The following is a 16,882-nucleotide window of genomic DNA, read 5'->3' as shown; positions in this document are numbered from 1 at the left end:
TTGGACACAAGGCCATGTAAAGGTGTAAGATTGACCAACTAATGAAGTCCCGAATAACAACAGGGAGGCCATGTAAAGGTGTAAGATTGAAGCATGGTTGAGCTAGCATTTTAAGGCACGTATTAGGTGGACGGTTTGCGTTACAATTGCCATGTTACCGACAAATGCACTGAATGCTAGCATAAACAGAAAGAGACCTTGATTTTGATCCTCTACCAAAGTAATTAGCCTGGCACAGCATAGTGGTAATGTAGCTAGCGTACCGGTAGGATCATAGCTAGGTTGGTGACTGATGGGTCTTTGCCTATTAATTCTCTCTGTAGTCACTCCCAGATACAAGCCCGTTACTGCTTGCTACAAATTACAATCACCACTTCTTTGTGAATCTTGCATCGTACTGAAGGTTCTGGAATGACATTGCCTGCATCATTATTCACATGGAATAAAGCTACATATTATTGATGTGTCAAATGATGATGCAGAACAGAGTTGGGAGACGGGTAACCTGTAGTTTTGGACAGTGTGATGAACATTCACTGCAATTGACATGGCACACAAATATACTTTCAGGGTTAACCTGTGTGGAACTCTGCATGAGTTGAGGTGCGCAAAATTGGCATCAGATGAGATGCACCATGCATGCATATTCCTTTCCACGCTTGAGCTTGACTGGGCAGTCGGCAGTGTACAAGGATAGAAACACTAGCAATTGGCTGGTGCAAAAAAGGAACTCAGTTCATCAGCAAGCTGGAAGAGCAACGTCTAGCTACAGTGAGCATGTTGCAGAACACTGTTTCTGTCGCCTAACTACATACTCCATTCTAGGGTACTGCACCCAAGTCCACCGCCAAGAGCCTACCACCCTACTACCTACTAACTCCGTTTCCGTTTCCGTTTAATTGCCAAAAATGATTTACTGTAGTAATTTTAATCTTATATTTTTTTTCAACGCAAAGTTTATATATATCTAAAACCTTCATATGATTAGTTTCGTCGTGAAATGTATTTTATTAGTATTGTATACTTTTAAATATTTATAAATTTTTTTGTAAAAATATTCGCATGATCAAAAAAGGTACTCCCATCCCCTGTCTGCCTCAACCACCTCACCAACCATGTTATTCAGTCCTAATAGCAAACTAAATTGTCAGACTAAGAAACATTATGTAGCATCGAATGTTTTTAATCCCACGATATGTGCTTCAAACATTGATCGATGGATGTTTTTCCCACTCGTTACATTCTGAGCATTTGTTCACTGTTTGAGATTACACATATGATTAGGGGTACTTTTCTGCTATGCTTCTTTTTAAGGAAAACAGTAGGAAAACCCTCACTGTAGTAAATATATTATTTAACGAAAGAAAAAAGAGATCAAGGAATGTACAGGTAGACCTAGACTATGCAGAAGAGGAACTATGCAAGCGAGAAGAGCCAAGAGGAGACAAAGGCTCATCGACCCTATTCAACTGTAAGTAAGCTTCAAAAATAAAACAATCTTTCTAGCCACGGATGGTAGGTCTGATGTTTTTTTTAAACAAAAATTGTTTTGCTTATTCAGTTCAGTTGCTTCTAATCTTGTAAATTCTAATTGGGTCACCCTGCTCTGTATTCTTAGCCTTTATAAGGTCGTTGTGTAATCGTTTACGCTTTATCCCTTAATTCAAATATACGTAGGTCTCCTGTGTATTTTTTAAAAAAAAGTCCAAGGATGCTAATTTTGCCAGGAAGCCATGGGTTAATGGATACCGACCAATCCAGAACAACCAGGCGTTAATTGCAGTATTAGATCGCATGGCTTCAAAGTCCAGTGTAGCGATTAATTGGCTTAAATCGTGGTCCATTAGCTAGTGATGATCCCATTCGCTGGGTTTCTTTTCTGCAGGGGAATGCAAGAAAGGAACGGCAAGTGCAGCTGGGGGTCAAGTAACTGCTGGACTAAAAGAAGAATACCAGGGACCTGAATCCAGGACCATTTCTGGAGGATCAGCTAGTCAGAGGAGAGGAGAGGAGAGGAGCATTTTGCAGGGTTGCAGTTTGATGCCTCCCATCCAATTCGTACGCACCCTGGTTTCTTCAGAATAACAAGGGGCGCTTCAGCTCAGATGCCATTTTCAGTTGGTCTCAAGTCTCAACCCTTGGAGATGATGGCACTTGCACTTGGAGAACAAGAGTGTAAGGTTGGGGCCTGATTTGATTGAGGGAGGGCCGGGGTTGTTGCTTGATCTATTTATTCTTAACCATTCATCGATTGATCTTGCAGGCTAAAGATTACTATACTGGAACGGTTGGCTCTTGGTTGGAGCAAATGCTATCTGTCACATTCTATACTTAAGTACTGTAGTATGAGACACGTCGTCACAGTGCAGACAAGTGTTCAAAGGGCCCAACAAATCCACTGACTGCAGAGGCTTAACAGCTATACTTCCTTCAGTGAAAGACACAAAGAAAGAGAAAGAAAAGCCTAACAACTGCAGGCTTATCTGATTCTAATTGTACATGGTACCAAACAAATTATGATTGATCCTTCATTCATCTTCTGTTGCCTATATAAGACTGCACATCACTAAGTGCTTATTTATTCACAATATTATTCTTGTTAATATGTGGTCAACACAACTAGTACTAAAAGCTTTGGTAACGAAAAAAAAAGAGGCAACAACTCTACCCAAGGCAAAGGTGTATTCATTTATAGGCAGCATACTTTTTAAAAAAAAGAGAGAGATAGGCAACACACGTGTGGGGGCCACAAGTGATACTTTTTTGTTTGTCCTAGATTTACCTCCTCATGCATGCCATGCACCTTGACAATATCATAAGTTCACAACCAAGCCAATCATTACGAAATATGTACAAATAGTGAAAGAGCTTAGTCTCCACTGATCATTTCTAACAGATCTATCAGAGCAGTGTCCTTATAACTCATTCTTTTTTGAACAAAGAAAGAAATTAGGTTTGTCTTTGTTGGTTTATTGATGACACGAAGCGCTCAAGTATATATATTTTAAGATGAAGATATTCTACTGCCTTGGCATTTATCAAGTGCCTATAGTAGGTAGAAGAATATTAGTGAAGCCAGGTAAGCCCTGGTTGAACAACACCCAGGTAGCACATCAAGGACACACGTCTTGTGCAGAGAGATTAGGAATCGAATCTAGTAGGTCGGGTCTTCAATTTGGAATCGACCTGTCCATGAACAAACTATAAGGATCCTGCTATGCTGTGCACACCATGTGAATCCAAATGTTCACATCGCTGGCTCTCGCCAATAGCTAGCAAACGTCTGGACTTGCCATGCAACCTTGGACAACAAACTTGTCCTTCTGAGTCTCCATCAGTTTCGTCTTCACTCTTAGTGTTAATTTCAGTATAATTTTAAATGGAGAGGATATGGATTTATGGTGCTCATGTGACCCAACTATAATCAGCTCTTCTCTTAATTACCTATCTTTTCGGAAAATTATTACAGAAGCTGGCAGAAATATATAGAGACAATTCTTATCGACAAATGGAAGTACAAATTTCATGCCCATAGGGACTCTTTGTCTCTTTCTTGAAGCACGCCTCCTGCAGCATCATTGCAGTTGCAGTGCTTCCCCCGGCACCCAACAACTGCTGCTGCTGCTGATGATGATGATGATGAGCGGCAGTGCTGTTCATGAGGCCATTTTGCATGAGCAGGCTACCATAAGCCTCGGCATCCATCTGTTGCTGCTGCTCAAGTTGTTGCTTCGCCGATGCTGGCGCGGCAGCAGGTGACTGTGCATGGCTGTCGTGGTGCATCTGGACGCAGAGGATCTCGGCCTGCGCGAGGGCGAGCTGCACCTGGAGCTGGGAGACCTGCTGCTGGAGGTAGGAGATGGCGCCGACGCAGCCATAGACGGGGTCCCTCATGCGCGCGTTGGCCTCGTACACCAGGCTGCTCACCGCGTCCGCTCTCTGCTGGGCAGGCAGCTCCTGTAATCGATCGATGATCCATGCATGCATGAAGGGATGGGTACGAACTTTTCAGTTGAATATCTATCTATCTATCTATCTATATATATGTATAGCAAGTCTATTATGCGTACGAGCAGAACAGACTTGTGTTATGCCATTGCGGCCGATCAAGCCAGTTGAGTCTACCGTAAGAGAGTCAATCCGCTGATATCACATATACATCAAACTTCACCTAACAGAGATTCTTTTTATTGATTTGAATCGTTAAAATACAATATCTTTAGAACTACATATCTGATTTTGATCCGTTTGAAGCATATTGTTAAAAAAAATATTTAACAAAATAAGATCCATAAAGACTATGTTTTGATGAAATTTTAGGATTGCTGTATAGTTACAACATGGTACTGCTTTGGTAGTAATTAACATATTTTATAGATCGCAACTATGGTGCTTTTGACGTAACTATACTGTTTTTGATCGTAATTGACACCAAAAGCAGTATAGTTATGATTATATATATTTATAGTAACTGATATATCTTGTAGATCGTAACTATACTGTTTTTAGAATCATAACTGAGAGTGGACGCAGAGATGAATAAGTTATAATCACATGACAAAAATCATATAATTATGACTATAGAAGATACTAAGTTACGAACATATATATTTATAGTAACTGATATATCTTGTAGATCACAACTATATTATTTTTAAAATCATAACTAAAAGATAACACAACAGTAAAATATCTATTCTGCACCCAGCTCAATCCGCCTCTAACCCAACTCGCCCCCACCAGTGCGTGCTCCCCGCCTGGGCCACGCTCACGACGCCAGTCCCACGTGGGCAAGCCGTGGGCCTGTCTCTGCCTCTGAGCCAAGCCGTGCGTCTGTCCCTGCCTCTGAGCCAAGCCACTGCATACTGCACCAACAGTACCCAGGGTCGGACTCCCAACAGCTGCTGGGCCACACCAACAGCACAGTTCATCACAAGACCGAGTTTTCAAAATCAGCACAATACACACACATGCTTAAAAAAGCAAAAAATATTGAATATTGATACTAGTATTATCGGTGACATAGAAATCAGGGATCCCTGAGTCCCGAGAATCGAGAAGAGCCAATTCCGGAAGGGGTGCTCGAGGCCATGTACAGTGGTCCCCGAGTACCCAGAGTTCCCCGAGGACCCGAGAAGAGCCAGTTCCGGGAGAGGGCGCTCGGGGCTATGAACAGTGGTCCCTGAGTACCCAGAGTTCCCCGAGGACCCGAGAAGAGTCAGTTCCAGGAGAGGGCGCTTGAGGCCATGAACAGTGCCCTCCGAGTACCCGAGTTCCCCGAGGATCCGAGAAGAGACATATCCGGGAGAGGGCGCTCGGGGCTATGAACAGTAGTCCCCGAGCACCCAGAGTTCCTCGAGGACCTGAGAAGCCCCTTGCCGATGGACCCCACAAGGGCTCAGCGGTGAGGTGTCAATTAGTGAGAGGCTCGATGCTGCATTTAAGAGGGAGCGTGACCTGTCACTTCTAACTACTCCCCCCCACGCCTGTCGTACTGAGCACGTCAGTCCCTGCCACCGCCTGACAGGAAGGCGTGAGAACATTTAATACGATGGGTCCCATCGCACGTCACCCTGCAGGGCCCATAAGGAAACGGTTTGGAGATATCGTCGCTGGGCTCGAGGCGTATCGCCTGCCCCCCTGCTGTGTCAGACCTGCTCTGACCGAGCGGGCATGCGGGGTTGTTCGGTGACTGCCCGGTGGGCCCCCTGCACCTGCTAAAGTTGGCGTAATGAGCGACAGGACCTGCCGAGGGCGCATTTTCAACCCCTGTAACATCAAACTGTAGCCCCATAATAGTTGTTTTTCATTTATAGCTCATGGGAACTCGTGCCCTTCTTTCTGGGCACGCCAAGCCTCCCCCAACAGGATAAAAGGGGGGTGCACTTTGGAGAAGAACAAATTTTGAGGAGTCGAAAAGGCCAGGACAAGTCTGAAGCCCGACGAACAAGTCTCAGCTCACAGCTGAAGGTCGGAGAGATCGGCACTTGAAGACCGAAGCTCTAGACTTAGACAAAAAAAACTTGTAACATAAGAGATCCAGAGAGAGGCATTCCAAGAGCATTAATAGTATACACACAGGAGTAGGGTATTACGCTCCGTGCGTCCCGAACCTATCTAAAATCCCTTGAGCATTTACTCCCATTAGCCGACGATCATCCGTCCCGCCTACATCTCACATATTCGCATTAAATACACGTACGAGATAGATCCAGAATCAGCCCCCCGGCCGAATCTCAAAGGGGGTCCCTCAGGATCCCCACTTACGGTGTTCACCCACCGACAAGCATGATACTACTAAATACTGACACTATCATCACGCTACTTAACAAACCTACTAATCAATAACTACTAGCGCTACTGAACAACTACTGATATTACTGACAACTACTAATCACTGAAGACATGAAACAGCTACTGACAATTGTTGAAACAAACTAGTGAATAAAAACTACTAATACTACTAAACAACTACTGATACTACTAATAAATATTGACACTACTAACACAAACTACTGAATAATTTTACTAATAATACTATTGACAACAATTGACAACTTACTAACACTACTGAACAATTTTTACGAATTGAGCTACTGAATACTAAACTACTGATGACTATTGGAACATTACTGAATGATAACTACTGGATAACTACTGAATACTAAACTATTGACGACTACTGACAACTATTTAGCTACTGAATACTACACTACTGACGACTATTGAAGAATTATTGGATTAGAACTACTAGATAACTACTAAGAAAGTATTGGACGAGAGGTACTAAACAACTACTGAAGCGGGTGTCACACGATGAGCGACGCGTGTCGGGCGTGTGGGCACGTGCAGGCTATTGACACTACTAAACAATTTTTTTATGATTTGAAACTACTGGACAGCTGATGATATAACTGCTAAACAAAACTACTGTAACCGGTGAGAAGGGGTTGGCCCTGTTGCTACAGTACCCCCGGCGCGTGCTGTGGTGGGCTGCTGCTACAGTACCAGTGGAATGTTTTTTGGGCTTGCTGCTACAGTGTCAAACGAGTGGTTCAGCCTAATGCTACAGTACCAGAGGGAGTGGGTTGGATTGGTTTGTTGGGTTAGACTAGATTGTTAGTTGAGTTGAGTGTTGGGCTCTAGGGTGTAGAACTATTCTACATCATATGTGTAGTATTTTTTCGAAATAATAGCAAAAGCATTACCGATTTTCTTAAAGAAGAAGAGAATTAATCTAGTTTATAAGAAAAATCGGACCTAAAAACCTCATAACTGCATGGTTCAACGGAACCGGTAGACAACCTGAGATGATAATATGATATCGAAACAGAACGGCGCCTATACCAAAGACGCAAACCCGGTAACAGACATCTCCAACCCAACTCAACTCGCGCGCTAAACCAACCCAACGACTGTCTCATCCAACTCGGTCGACGAAGCCCTGCTCCCAACGTCACCAACCACCTAGCTGACAGAACCCTGCTCTCACACCGCACCTCTCTATCACCACAAGTCAATAGATGCCGCCAACCACCCGGCTGACGGAACCCTGCTCCCATGCCGTACCTCTCTATCACCACAAGTCGATAGACGTCGCTTCGGAGGAGCACGTATTGGAAGAAATCTTTGTCACAAAGCGCCAATCCAGAATGGAGAACTACCGAGAAATGAGGATGTAAGGATTAATCTACAGAAGAAGCCGACGGTTCACACTAAACCCGACAAAGCCGACGACCACCTTCATCTCCATCTCCACAAAGACGTAGGGGACTAGGGGTTAACCCCTCTCTCTCTATATATACACACACACTTCATCTCTATCTCCATCTCCATGGATGCGCAGGCAGGGAATTGATGAGTGTACCTGCAGCATCTTGCTGACATTACTGGCGCCGAAGACCTTGTGGACGATGGCGAACTTATGGGGGTCCTCAGGAGGGAAGTAGGGCGCGAACACGCACTCCTGCGTGCACCGCCGCCGCAGCAGCTTGCACGACGCGCACGGCGAGCTCCCGCCACTCCCGCTTCCGGCCATAGCTAGTGAGCAATCAAGATATTGATCCAGGTTGCAAAGGGAAGGGGGAGACTGCCGGGTGCAGAACCTCCTCTTTTATAGAGCCAGAGCCAGAGCCAGAAGAACAAGGCGAGCCTGCTAGGCCTGGAGACGGTAGAGATATACAGTTCAAGCTCTGCTAGCCGGTCACGACAAACTTGATAGATTATAGATTTGTCTTGTAGTATTCCATTGTCATGCTAATTAGTGAGCTTACTTAACTTGGTGCTGGATGGCAACATCTTAATCATGGTGCTACTGCTAGCAGACTGTGTACTCCACTGGGTTCATTGTTTGTTTATCTGTACGTATTTAGCAGCAATGAGAAGGAAGCTATAAGATTGGTTGGTCTGGTCGCAATATAATACAACTGAAAAAAAGAGAAAGTCTTAATTATTAGCTAGAACCATCACAGCTAAACATGGTGCAAGCTGGTCTGCGCGTTCATGGCATATTCTTCCAATTAATGTGCCCTGGAAATTCTGCCACCTAATTAAGCTCTAGCTTACTAGATCTGCTTCTAATTAGACAGAAATGTGAAGTGCATGTAATTAAGCATGGATCGTTGCAAACTAGATCTGACAAACCACGACTACAGTTAATGTTTTACATTTTTCAACCGGCCTTAGATTCTTCTTACGGCGGTAATTAAATCATATCTGTTGACAAATGAGTTGACCACCGGCAATGGCATTGGCAGCTGATCAAACACGCATATAAAGGTAGGCTCTAGAGCAGGTTTATTTGACCATTTGTGTAGGACTTTTAGCCCTCTTGCACGATCGGAGTTCGTTGACCTTCGGGATGAAAATTTTAAAATGGATAAATGTAAATTTGTCACTGTTTTGAACTGTTATTGTAAACTTATTATTAAAAAATTACAAAAATACCATCAGAACTGTCATTCGAGTGACATTCTTAAAAAAAATAAAAAAACAGTGGCAAATTTGCAAAAGCCCCAAATTAAAACTACTCAGATCACTCTCTTACATATGTATGCTACGTACGTACTGTAGAAACTTAATTTGCTTGGTTAGCACTGCGTTTTTGAGATCACAATTGCTGGGTTACATATGTATGTATTTTTGAGATCGCAATTGCTTCTCATTTCATTTCTTTTGTTTTGTTTTGAGAGGAAACGATGAGACAAGTTAAGCATCTATCAGTCATGTCCTAGGAGAGTGGGCGTCCACTTGTTGTGGGCTACAAGTATGGGGGTGACACATGTAGCATGGTCGATCTGGCACGCACCAACCAGCGGATGCAATTGCGTTCGATGCAGACTCTTCAACAACCTAGTATATATTTTACCCAGATTTGTATCCGGTTAGGACGACAGAATAAACTTGCGTTGGAGCTGAGCAACACTAGAAAATGAGACCATATCAATCCAGGAGCTGAGCATGACAATTATGTTGATCTTCTAACAAGACGTCTTTTCCCAAGATTTGTCTGCTATGGATCAGTTTTCTCGCCGCCTGAGAAAACAGCAAAAAGTCCAAAAGAGGCAGGATTTCTAAAGCCATCTCTAATAGACATTCTAAAAATTTGTTCATTCTTATAATATTATTATAGTATTTTTTATTTTTTTAATCTTCAGCAACTATTTTATTTTTTAACTTTCATTACTTGCTATCTCTCGTCGAGCTCACAACCTTATATGAACAATGGTGCAGACAGTAGAGAAAAGACCTTAAATATGGAGTACCTAGCCACCAGCCGTATCACTGTAGCAGTGGATATGGAGTCCGTTGAAGACCTTTTGCAGGACAAAATAGAATGGCATTTGCACTATAGCAGTGGATATGGAGTCAGCTAGACGCCTAATGAAAGTTGCTGCGATGCGTGGGTGCACATGCGATTGCTATCAAAAGGCTTCCCAAGCAATGCATGTTAATTTGAAGCCTAGTATGCCAGTCAAGCACAACGGCGGCGGCCAGGCCCTCACCGTCGATAAGCTGCCGACAGTGTTTGTTTCACCGGGAACTCCATACACAAAACTAGGCGAAGTGAGGTGATTCTTTTAGGAGGGGATAGTGAGATTGCTTCTTCTTATGCTGATCTTTTTCATTACCAAATTGGCCCTTTTCTAATCAAATATTTGGTTGTTCCAGTGAAGACTTCTTATCTCTGATTGGGTTCATGTGAAGGAAATAATTTTAAAAAATGGATAACTGGCAGAGTAGTCTGTTATCTGATGGGGAGCAGACTCACTTTGATTAATGCTACTTTATCCAATGTTTCTATTTTACCAGATGCCGTGCCCAAATCTGTTTTTAAAAAAATGACCTTGCCAGAAGAACTGGAAGGGAGGGGGCACTAAAAAGAAGCACCATCTTGTTAAATGGGCCAAGATTTGTAAACCCAAGAAAAAAAAAAGGGAGTTTGAGTATTAAAGATTTAGAAAAGAAGAATGTTGCCTTGTTATGTAAATGGTGGTAGAAAATTGAAAAGGAGAAGGTATGTGACAATCTATTGTCCGGAAAAATTCAGAATGCTTCTATTGCGTCTGTCCAACACAAATTCAATGATTCGTCCAGTTGGTCTGATCTTCTAAAAGTCGGATCCGTTTACCTTCCAGGTAAATAACTTAATGTGGGTAATGGCGAATCAACCAGATTCTAAGAAGATACATAGGTGTCTTATAATCCTTTTCTTACTTGTTTCCTGTCCTTTTTGCTATTTGCAATCAAAAAGGGATTTTAGTTCCTGCTGGTCATGCTCTTAACTGGAAGTTATCTTTTATGAGATGGTTAACTCCTGAGCTACATGCTCAATGGGATATAATTTGTGGTTTGGCTCTGAATATTCATCTTGTTGATCAGATGATGTGGTTACTTGGTTCTTTGGCAAATCTGGTATTTACACTGTAAAATCCCTTTTACAATTGGTTAATGAGAGACTCTCCTAACCAATCTTATGCCCATATTTGGAAAGCCAACACTACCAGAATGAATATTTACAGACAGATTTTAAACCCTATTATAAATGATTATAGATTCCATCTATACAAAGGCGTCTATGTTATCAAACTTGTTACAAATGATTTCTAAACCGTCTATAATACACTTAAACACGGACGGATTTTCTATAGGACCGTTTGTGCATAGTAAGAGTCACAGACGATGTTTATTTAAACTACCGTTTGTGCATAGTAAGAGTCACAAAAGGTGTTTATTTAAACTCGTCTGTGATTACTTAAGAGTCACAGACGGATTTTTTATAAAAAAAAGTCTATATCTCCAACCAAGAAACAAATTTGCTTATAGGAGAAAATGGTCACACATATACACATTTTATAATTTTCAAACTAAACACATTCACACATTATTCAGAACATCGATCACACATTATTCAGAACATCGATCACACATTATTTAAAACATAAAACACATACATTTACATATATATCATAAAGGTTAAGAATATTACACAGATGTAAATAACACATTGTTCAGAATAGACCTAGCTAGCTATACATCATTGGTCCATCGACGCCGTATTCCAAAAGGATAAAATGATTGACATCATGACGATGTTATCTTCCAAAAAGACAAAAAAATGATCGACAAACTTGGGTCGATCGACGCCTCCTGCATTTCAGCACAAGATCAACCCAAGCATCATCTTCAATTAGCAGCTCGCAATCATCCGAATTTGGCTACACTTTGACTATCTCACACATCAACTAAAACCAGACTATGTTGCTGCCAAACCACCAACCATGGTTCAGCAAGAAATGGACATTCAAACATGCCTTACAGTTGACGAAAATATCTTTATTTTTAGATGAACAATAATAGAGAAATTTTGATCCGGTAGAACAGAATAGAGAACACGCTTGATCACAATTAGTAGCATGTGATCGATGCAGACTCTACAACGACCTACTGTAGTATATATTTTACCCAGATTTGTTTCCAGTTGGGATGACAGAGTAAACTCGTGTTGGAGCTGAACAACACTAGAAAATTAAACCATATCAATCTAGGAGCTGAGCAAGACAACTGATCTTCTAACAAGACGTCTTCCCAAGATTTGTCAGTTATGGATCAGTTTTCTCACCGCCTGAGAAAACAGCAAGTCCCAGGAGGAGGCAGGATTTCTATTTCTAATGAAAGTTGCTGCGATGCGTGCGTGCACATGCGATTGCTATCAAAAGGCTTTCCCACGCAATGCATGCCAGTCAAGTACAACGGCGGCCAGGCCCTCACCGTCAATAAGCTGCCGACAGTGTTAGTTTCACCGGGAACTCCATAAAGAAAACTAGGCAAAGCTAGTTTTGATAGGGCAGTACTGATGCTTCCTAGGGCAGTACTGCTAGATAGAACAGACATGTCATTTCGTCCACACGATGACTTGTTTCCGGCCGTTTAACAAAAACACGCCCAATTGGATGGATATACAGGATTAACTCTTTCAGGATTAACTCGTATTTTTCTGAACTGCAATCGAGATCTGCACTCACATCTCGTGTGCTCTGGGATCAGAGTTCGGTCTATTTGTCTATGACACTGGCACATGTTAGGTGCCTGGCATTGCAAGGTAACTCACATGCTTCCCCCTAAAAACCTTCTAGATTTCCAGGTGTTTCCAAGAGATTTTTTTTATTCATATACCAAAAAAGAAAAAGGTCTGATTGTCCATTGAAATGTGGCTAATGCCTTGTGTAATGATATTTTTATATTGTGCATTTGTGCCTGAACTAACCTTCCACGAAAAAGCGGAGCTCCTGCCCGCTTCTTTAAAGAAGAAAAGAATAAACAGTGCAACATTTCCCAAGCAGCAGCCTCAAAAGAAAAGAAAGTCTATACGCTCAGCTGTCAGCACTAGAATTTTAATTTCACATGATTAAAATGCAAACGTGTAAAGCATGAAAAAACAAGTTGCGGAGGATGAACTCCTGTCGCAGGGATCCCGAGAGACCCCTTTTTAGATATTCGATCGGAGATGATCCTGAATGAGTTCGTCGGAGAAATAAATAGAAGTGGAAATAAATGCAACGGCCGGTGGTGGGGGATGATCGACCTAGTGCAAAGAGAAATAAATGCACCGGAGTTTAGACAGGTTCGGACCGCACGGGGGCGTAATACCCTACTCCTGTGTGGATGCAATATCCTTCCCCGAAGGGGATCCCTCAGGGATATGTTTGGTTACAAGAATATATTGTCTAACTGAGAGCTTGAGGCTCCCTTGTTCTAGCTCTGCTCAAGCTTGCTTGTAGTGTTCTTCGGATGATATCTTCGATCGTCTCGATCTACCTTTCTGGTGTGTTCGATCCTCTCGATCTACCTTGTCGATGTCTCTGGATGTGTCTGGTGTGTGTTCGGATGTGTTCGATCGTCTCGATCTACCTTGGATGATTTTTCTTCTTTCTGTACGCCCATCCTTTTATGCACTCGCCGGCCACGACATACCTCAAACAGGAAAGAAGGGGCACATGTTCCAAGACGCCACGATTGAGAATAGGGTCATCATTTTCTCTGAGCGAAGTGACAGGGGCGGTGGAAAAACGCGGCGCACGCCCGACCATCCATCACTGTGGACACCCTGGCGCCGGGCGCCGTTGAGAGGGCCCACCGGGCAGCCACAGAGGCACCCGGTGCGCCCACCCTGTCTTGTTCCTCTGCCAGGGCAGGGTGGCAGGCGGAACGCTTTGATCCTGGCAACGTTATCACAAGATACACCGGATGATACGGGACGGGACCCGTGCAATTAATGGCCCCACGCCCCTCTGCCAAAGCATGGCAGGGACTGACACTGCGGCGGGAGCAGTTGGGGATGTCAGGATGTCAGGTTGTCAGGCCGCGCATGCCCATTAAATGCGGCCTTGGACCTCTGACTGGTTGACATCTCGTCGGCGGGCCCCTCGGGGGCCCTTCTGGGTCGTCGGGGCATCGGGTGCTCTTGCGCGAACCTTCGGGGAACCGAGTGCTCGGGGGCTGCCACGTGCAACCCCGAGCACCCTCTCCCGAGCGCCTTTGCACGAACCTTCGGGGAACCGAGTGCTCGGGGGCTGCCACGTGCAGCCCCGAGCACTCTCTCCCGAGCACTTCTGTAGAACCTTCGGGGAATCGAGCGCTTGGGGGCTGCCACGTGCAGCCCCGAGCACTCTCTCCCGAGCACTTCTGTAGAACCTTCGGGGAACCGAGCGCTCGGGGGTTGCCACGTGCGGCCCCGAGCACTCTCTCCCGGTACTTAGCTCTTCTGCCCATCGGGGGACTAGGGTACTCGGGGGCGAGCGGGCACCTCCCCGAGCACTTTCTTCCCGGTACTTGGGCTCTGCAGGTCATCGGGGAACTGGGGTGCTCGGGGACCAGAGGCTGTGGCCCCGAGCACCTTCTCCCGGAACTTAGATTTTCCTTATCCCGCAGGAGGGACCTCGCAGGATGGTGACGCTTGGCGGACGGCTGGCCTGGCCTCGGGACTCAGGGACCCCCGGTTCCTGATACACCGACAGTAGCCCCCGGGCCCATTGGTAGGTGATGGCACGGAGACTGCGGATGGGCCCTTCGTCGCGGACGAGGCCGAGGCTGGCGTGGACGCCACATGGCAGGCTTTCAAGAGGTGGCCCTTTAGACCCGGGCCTCGGGTTCGGCCCAGCGGGGAGACGAGTAGACGCGTGTCCACACAACTCCCGAAGGGCATGACAACGGTACGGGCGGCACGCGCGGCTGCCGCGCAGATCGAGGAAAATACGCCTGGCAGCCGCTGACGCCGCACGATCGGCGGGAGATTCGCCTGGCAGTTGCGCCGACCGAGGAGGCCGTCCCACCGAGCGAACCGTTGGTCGGCAACGTTTGAACCCTGAGATATAAAAGGGGGAGGGGATCGATCCGCCCCTCTCTTTACGCCTTCTTGCAATCTTGCTCTTGCCTCCTTCGTGCTCCGAAGCCCTTAGAGACCTTTCAGGCGATCGGAGCGCTTCTCCTCCTTTCTCTCCACCACCAGAACACCTCCGCTCCCGTCGAGATGCCGAGAGCCGGAGGAGGCCGTCGCGACAGGACTCCGGACAGCATTCTGCCGGAGTCTCGTCTGAAGAATGAAGAAGCGGCGGCCAAAATTAGGAAGCTGCTGGTGCCCGAGGGGCAGGAGGGAGCCGTGGTGGTGACGCTGGCGGACTTTCCGCCGGCGACAACCGTTCCTGGGAGGATTGTTTTATTCACTTCTTTCGTGGCAGCGGGGTTGGTGCCGCCGTTCTCAACCTTCTTCCTCCAAGTTCTTGATACCTATGGCATCCAGTTGGTGCACTTGAGCCCCAACTCCGTCGTGGTGCTGGCAGTCTTCGCGCACCTCTGCGAGATGTTCGTGGGGGTGGTGCCTTCGGCGACGCTTCTCCGACACTTCTTCGTCTTGCGGCCGGCCGGGAAGAAGAGGGGGTACTCCACGGCGGACGTCGCGGGGTGCTGCAACCTTCGGCTTCGAGACGGCCTGGGGGAGCACTACATCCCCAGGTACTGCGCAGCAAGTGGGAGGAATGGCGACGGGACTGGTTCTTCGTCGACGTCGACCCCCACGATCGTCTTGCTCTACTGGAAGCGGCGGCGGAGCCCCGGAGGTTGACGTGGGAGGTGCCGCCGCCGGAGGACGCGAGGATGGAGCCGGTGCTCGAGCGCATCAGATTTCTGCCCGACTCCGGGCTGACCTCGGTCATGGTGGTGGCGGACTTCTTGCGCCGTCGCCTGGCGCCCCTGCGGAACGCTTTGATCCTGGCAACGTTATCCCGAGATACACCGGATGATACGGGACGGGACCCGTACAATTAATGGCCCCACGCCCCTCTGCCAAAGCATGGCAGGGACTGACACTGCGGCGGGAGCAGTTGGGGATGTCAGGATGTCAGGATGTCAGGCCGCGCATATCCATTAAATGCGGCCTTGGACCTCTGACTAGTTGACACCTCGTCGGCGGGCCCCTCGGGGGCCCTTCTGGGTCGTCGGGGCATCGGGTGCTCTTGCGCGAACCTTCGGAGAACCGAGTGCTCGGGGGCTGCCACGTGCAACCCCGAGCACCCTCTCCCGAGCGCATTTGCACGAACCTTCGGGGAACCGAGTGCTCGGGGGCTGCCACGTGCAGCCCCGAGCACTCTCTCCCGAGTACTTTTGTAGAACCTTCGGGGAACCGAGCGCTCGGGGGCTGCCACGTGCAACCCCGAACACTCTCTCCCGAGCACTTCTGTAGAACCTTCGGGGAACAGGCGCGGTGCTGACCTCGACATCGCCGACGAGGGCGAAGGCGCGGGCGAAGAAGTTGGCAATGGCGATCCTCCTCCCATCGTCCTCCACCGGACCGGCCGCCACGAGCGCCTCCGCCGCGCGCGCTCGCAGCAGGCGCCGGGCCGCCGACCGTGTGGCGAGCAGCGCGGGGACGTCGGCTCCGACGGAAAGCGCGGCCTCCAGCACCCGGAGCTCCTCATCCCCAGACCTGCGGTGCGGAGACGGAGAACGAAGCTGGAGTGGAAAGTTCCAGAAGGTTGTGGGAGGTCAGCGGGGCGGGGCGAGGCGTACCTGTGGTGGGAGAGGCGGGAGGCGAAGAGGGAGAGGGGCTTTGGGATAGCGGCATGGCGCTCCACCGCCGCCATCCCCTGGCGGCTGCGGCGGCGGCCAAGGTTTGGTCCGATTTCAAATCGTGGCGATCGAATTTCAATGGTGGGATTTGAAATCGATTTGCTGGAACCTCGCTTCTTCAGATACGAGGTCCCTTTGCAACGTAAGATAAGATTAGAAAACCACATAAATAGAAAAAATACAAGAATATAATAAGAATACATGTGGAAAACAGAAGATTGAAAAACACAGAAATTTTATAGAAATAATCTTTTGAATG

General features: G+C 46.6%; 2 protein-coding genes across 2 annotated transcripts; both read right to left on the bottom strand.

Moving 5' to 3' along the window:
- Positions 1 to 3,498: 3,498 nt before the first annotated feature.
- On the bottom strand, positions 3,499 to 8,260 carry LOC133905333 (LOB domain-containing protein 12-like). Its single transcript, XM_062347102.1, has 2 exons — positions 7,868 to 8,260; positions 3,499 to 3,957 (listed from the first exon to the last, which is right to left on the bottom strand). The coding sequence occupies exons 1-2, from the start codon at positions 8,036 to 8,038 to the stop codon at positions 3,499 to 3,501; spliced, it is 630 nt and encodes a 209-aa protein (XP_062203086.1). The 5' UTR covers positions 8,039 to 8,260.
- A 4,612-nt stretch (positions 8,261 to 12,872) lies between these two features.
- On the bottom strand, positions 12,873 to 16,741 carry LOC133905332 (protein DOUBLE-STRAND BREAK FORMATION-like). The gene is made up of 3 exons (XM_062347101.1): positions 16,564 to 16,741; positions 16,241 to 16,480; positions 12,873 to 12,885 (listed from the first exon to the last, which is right to left on the bottom strand). The coding sequence occupies exons 1-3, from the start codon at positions 16,635 to 16,637 to the stop codon at positions 12,873 to 12,875; spliced, it is 327 nt and encodes a 108-aa protein (XP_062203085.1). The 5' UTR covers positions 16,638 to 16,741.
- Between the last annotated feature and the right edge of the window lie 141 nt (positions 16,742 to 16,882).

Source organism: Phragmites australis, chromosome 22 (genome assembly GCF_958298935.1).
Source record: "Phragmites australis chromosome 22, lpPhrAust1.1, whole genome shotgun sequence".
Taxonomy (NCBI): domain Eukaryota; kingdom Viridiplantae; phylum Streptophyta; class Magnoliopsida; order Poales; family Poaceae; genus Phragmites; species Phragmites australis.
The sequence above is the reverse complement of the archived record's forward strand: the minus strand, read 5'-3'. Positions and strand labels throughout refer to the sequence as shown.

Coding starts and splice junctions, on each gene's coding strand:
- LOC133905332 (XM_062347101.1), bottom strand. CDS start 16,637: ATGGCGGCGGTGGAGCGCCATGCCGCTATCCCAAAGCCCCTCTCCCTC. Junction 16,481..16,563: donor TCCCGCCTCTCCCACCACAG/GTACGCCTCGCC, acceptor TCCGCACCGCAG/GTCTGGGGATGAGGAGCTCC.
- LOC133905333 (XM_062347102.1), bottom strand. CDS start 8,038: ATGGCCGGAAGCGGGAGTGGCGGGAGCTCGCCGTGCGCGTCGTGCAAG. Junction 3,958..7,867: donor ATGTCAGCAAGATGCTGCAG/GTACACTCATCA, acceptor GATCGATTACAG/GAGCTGCCTGCCCAGCAGAG.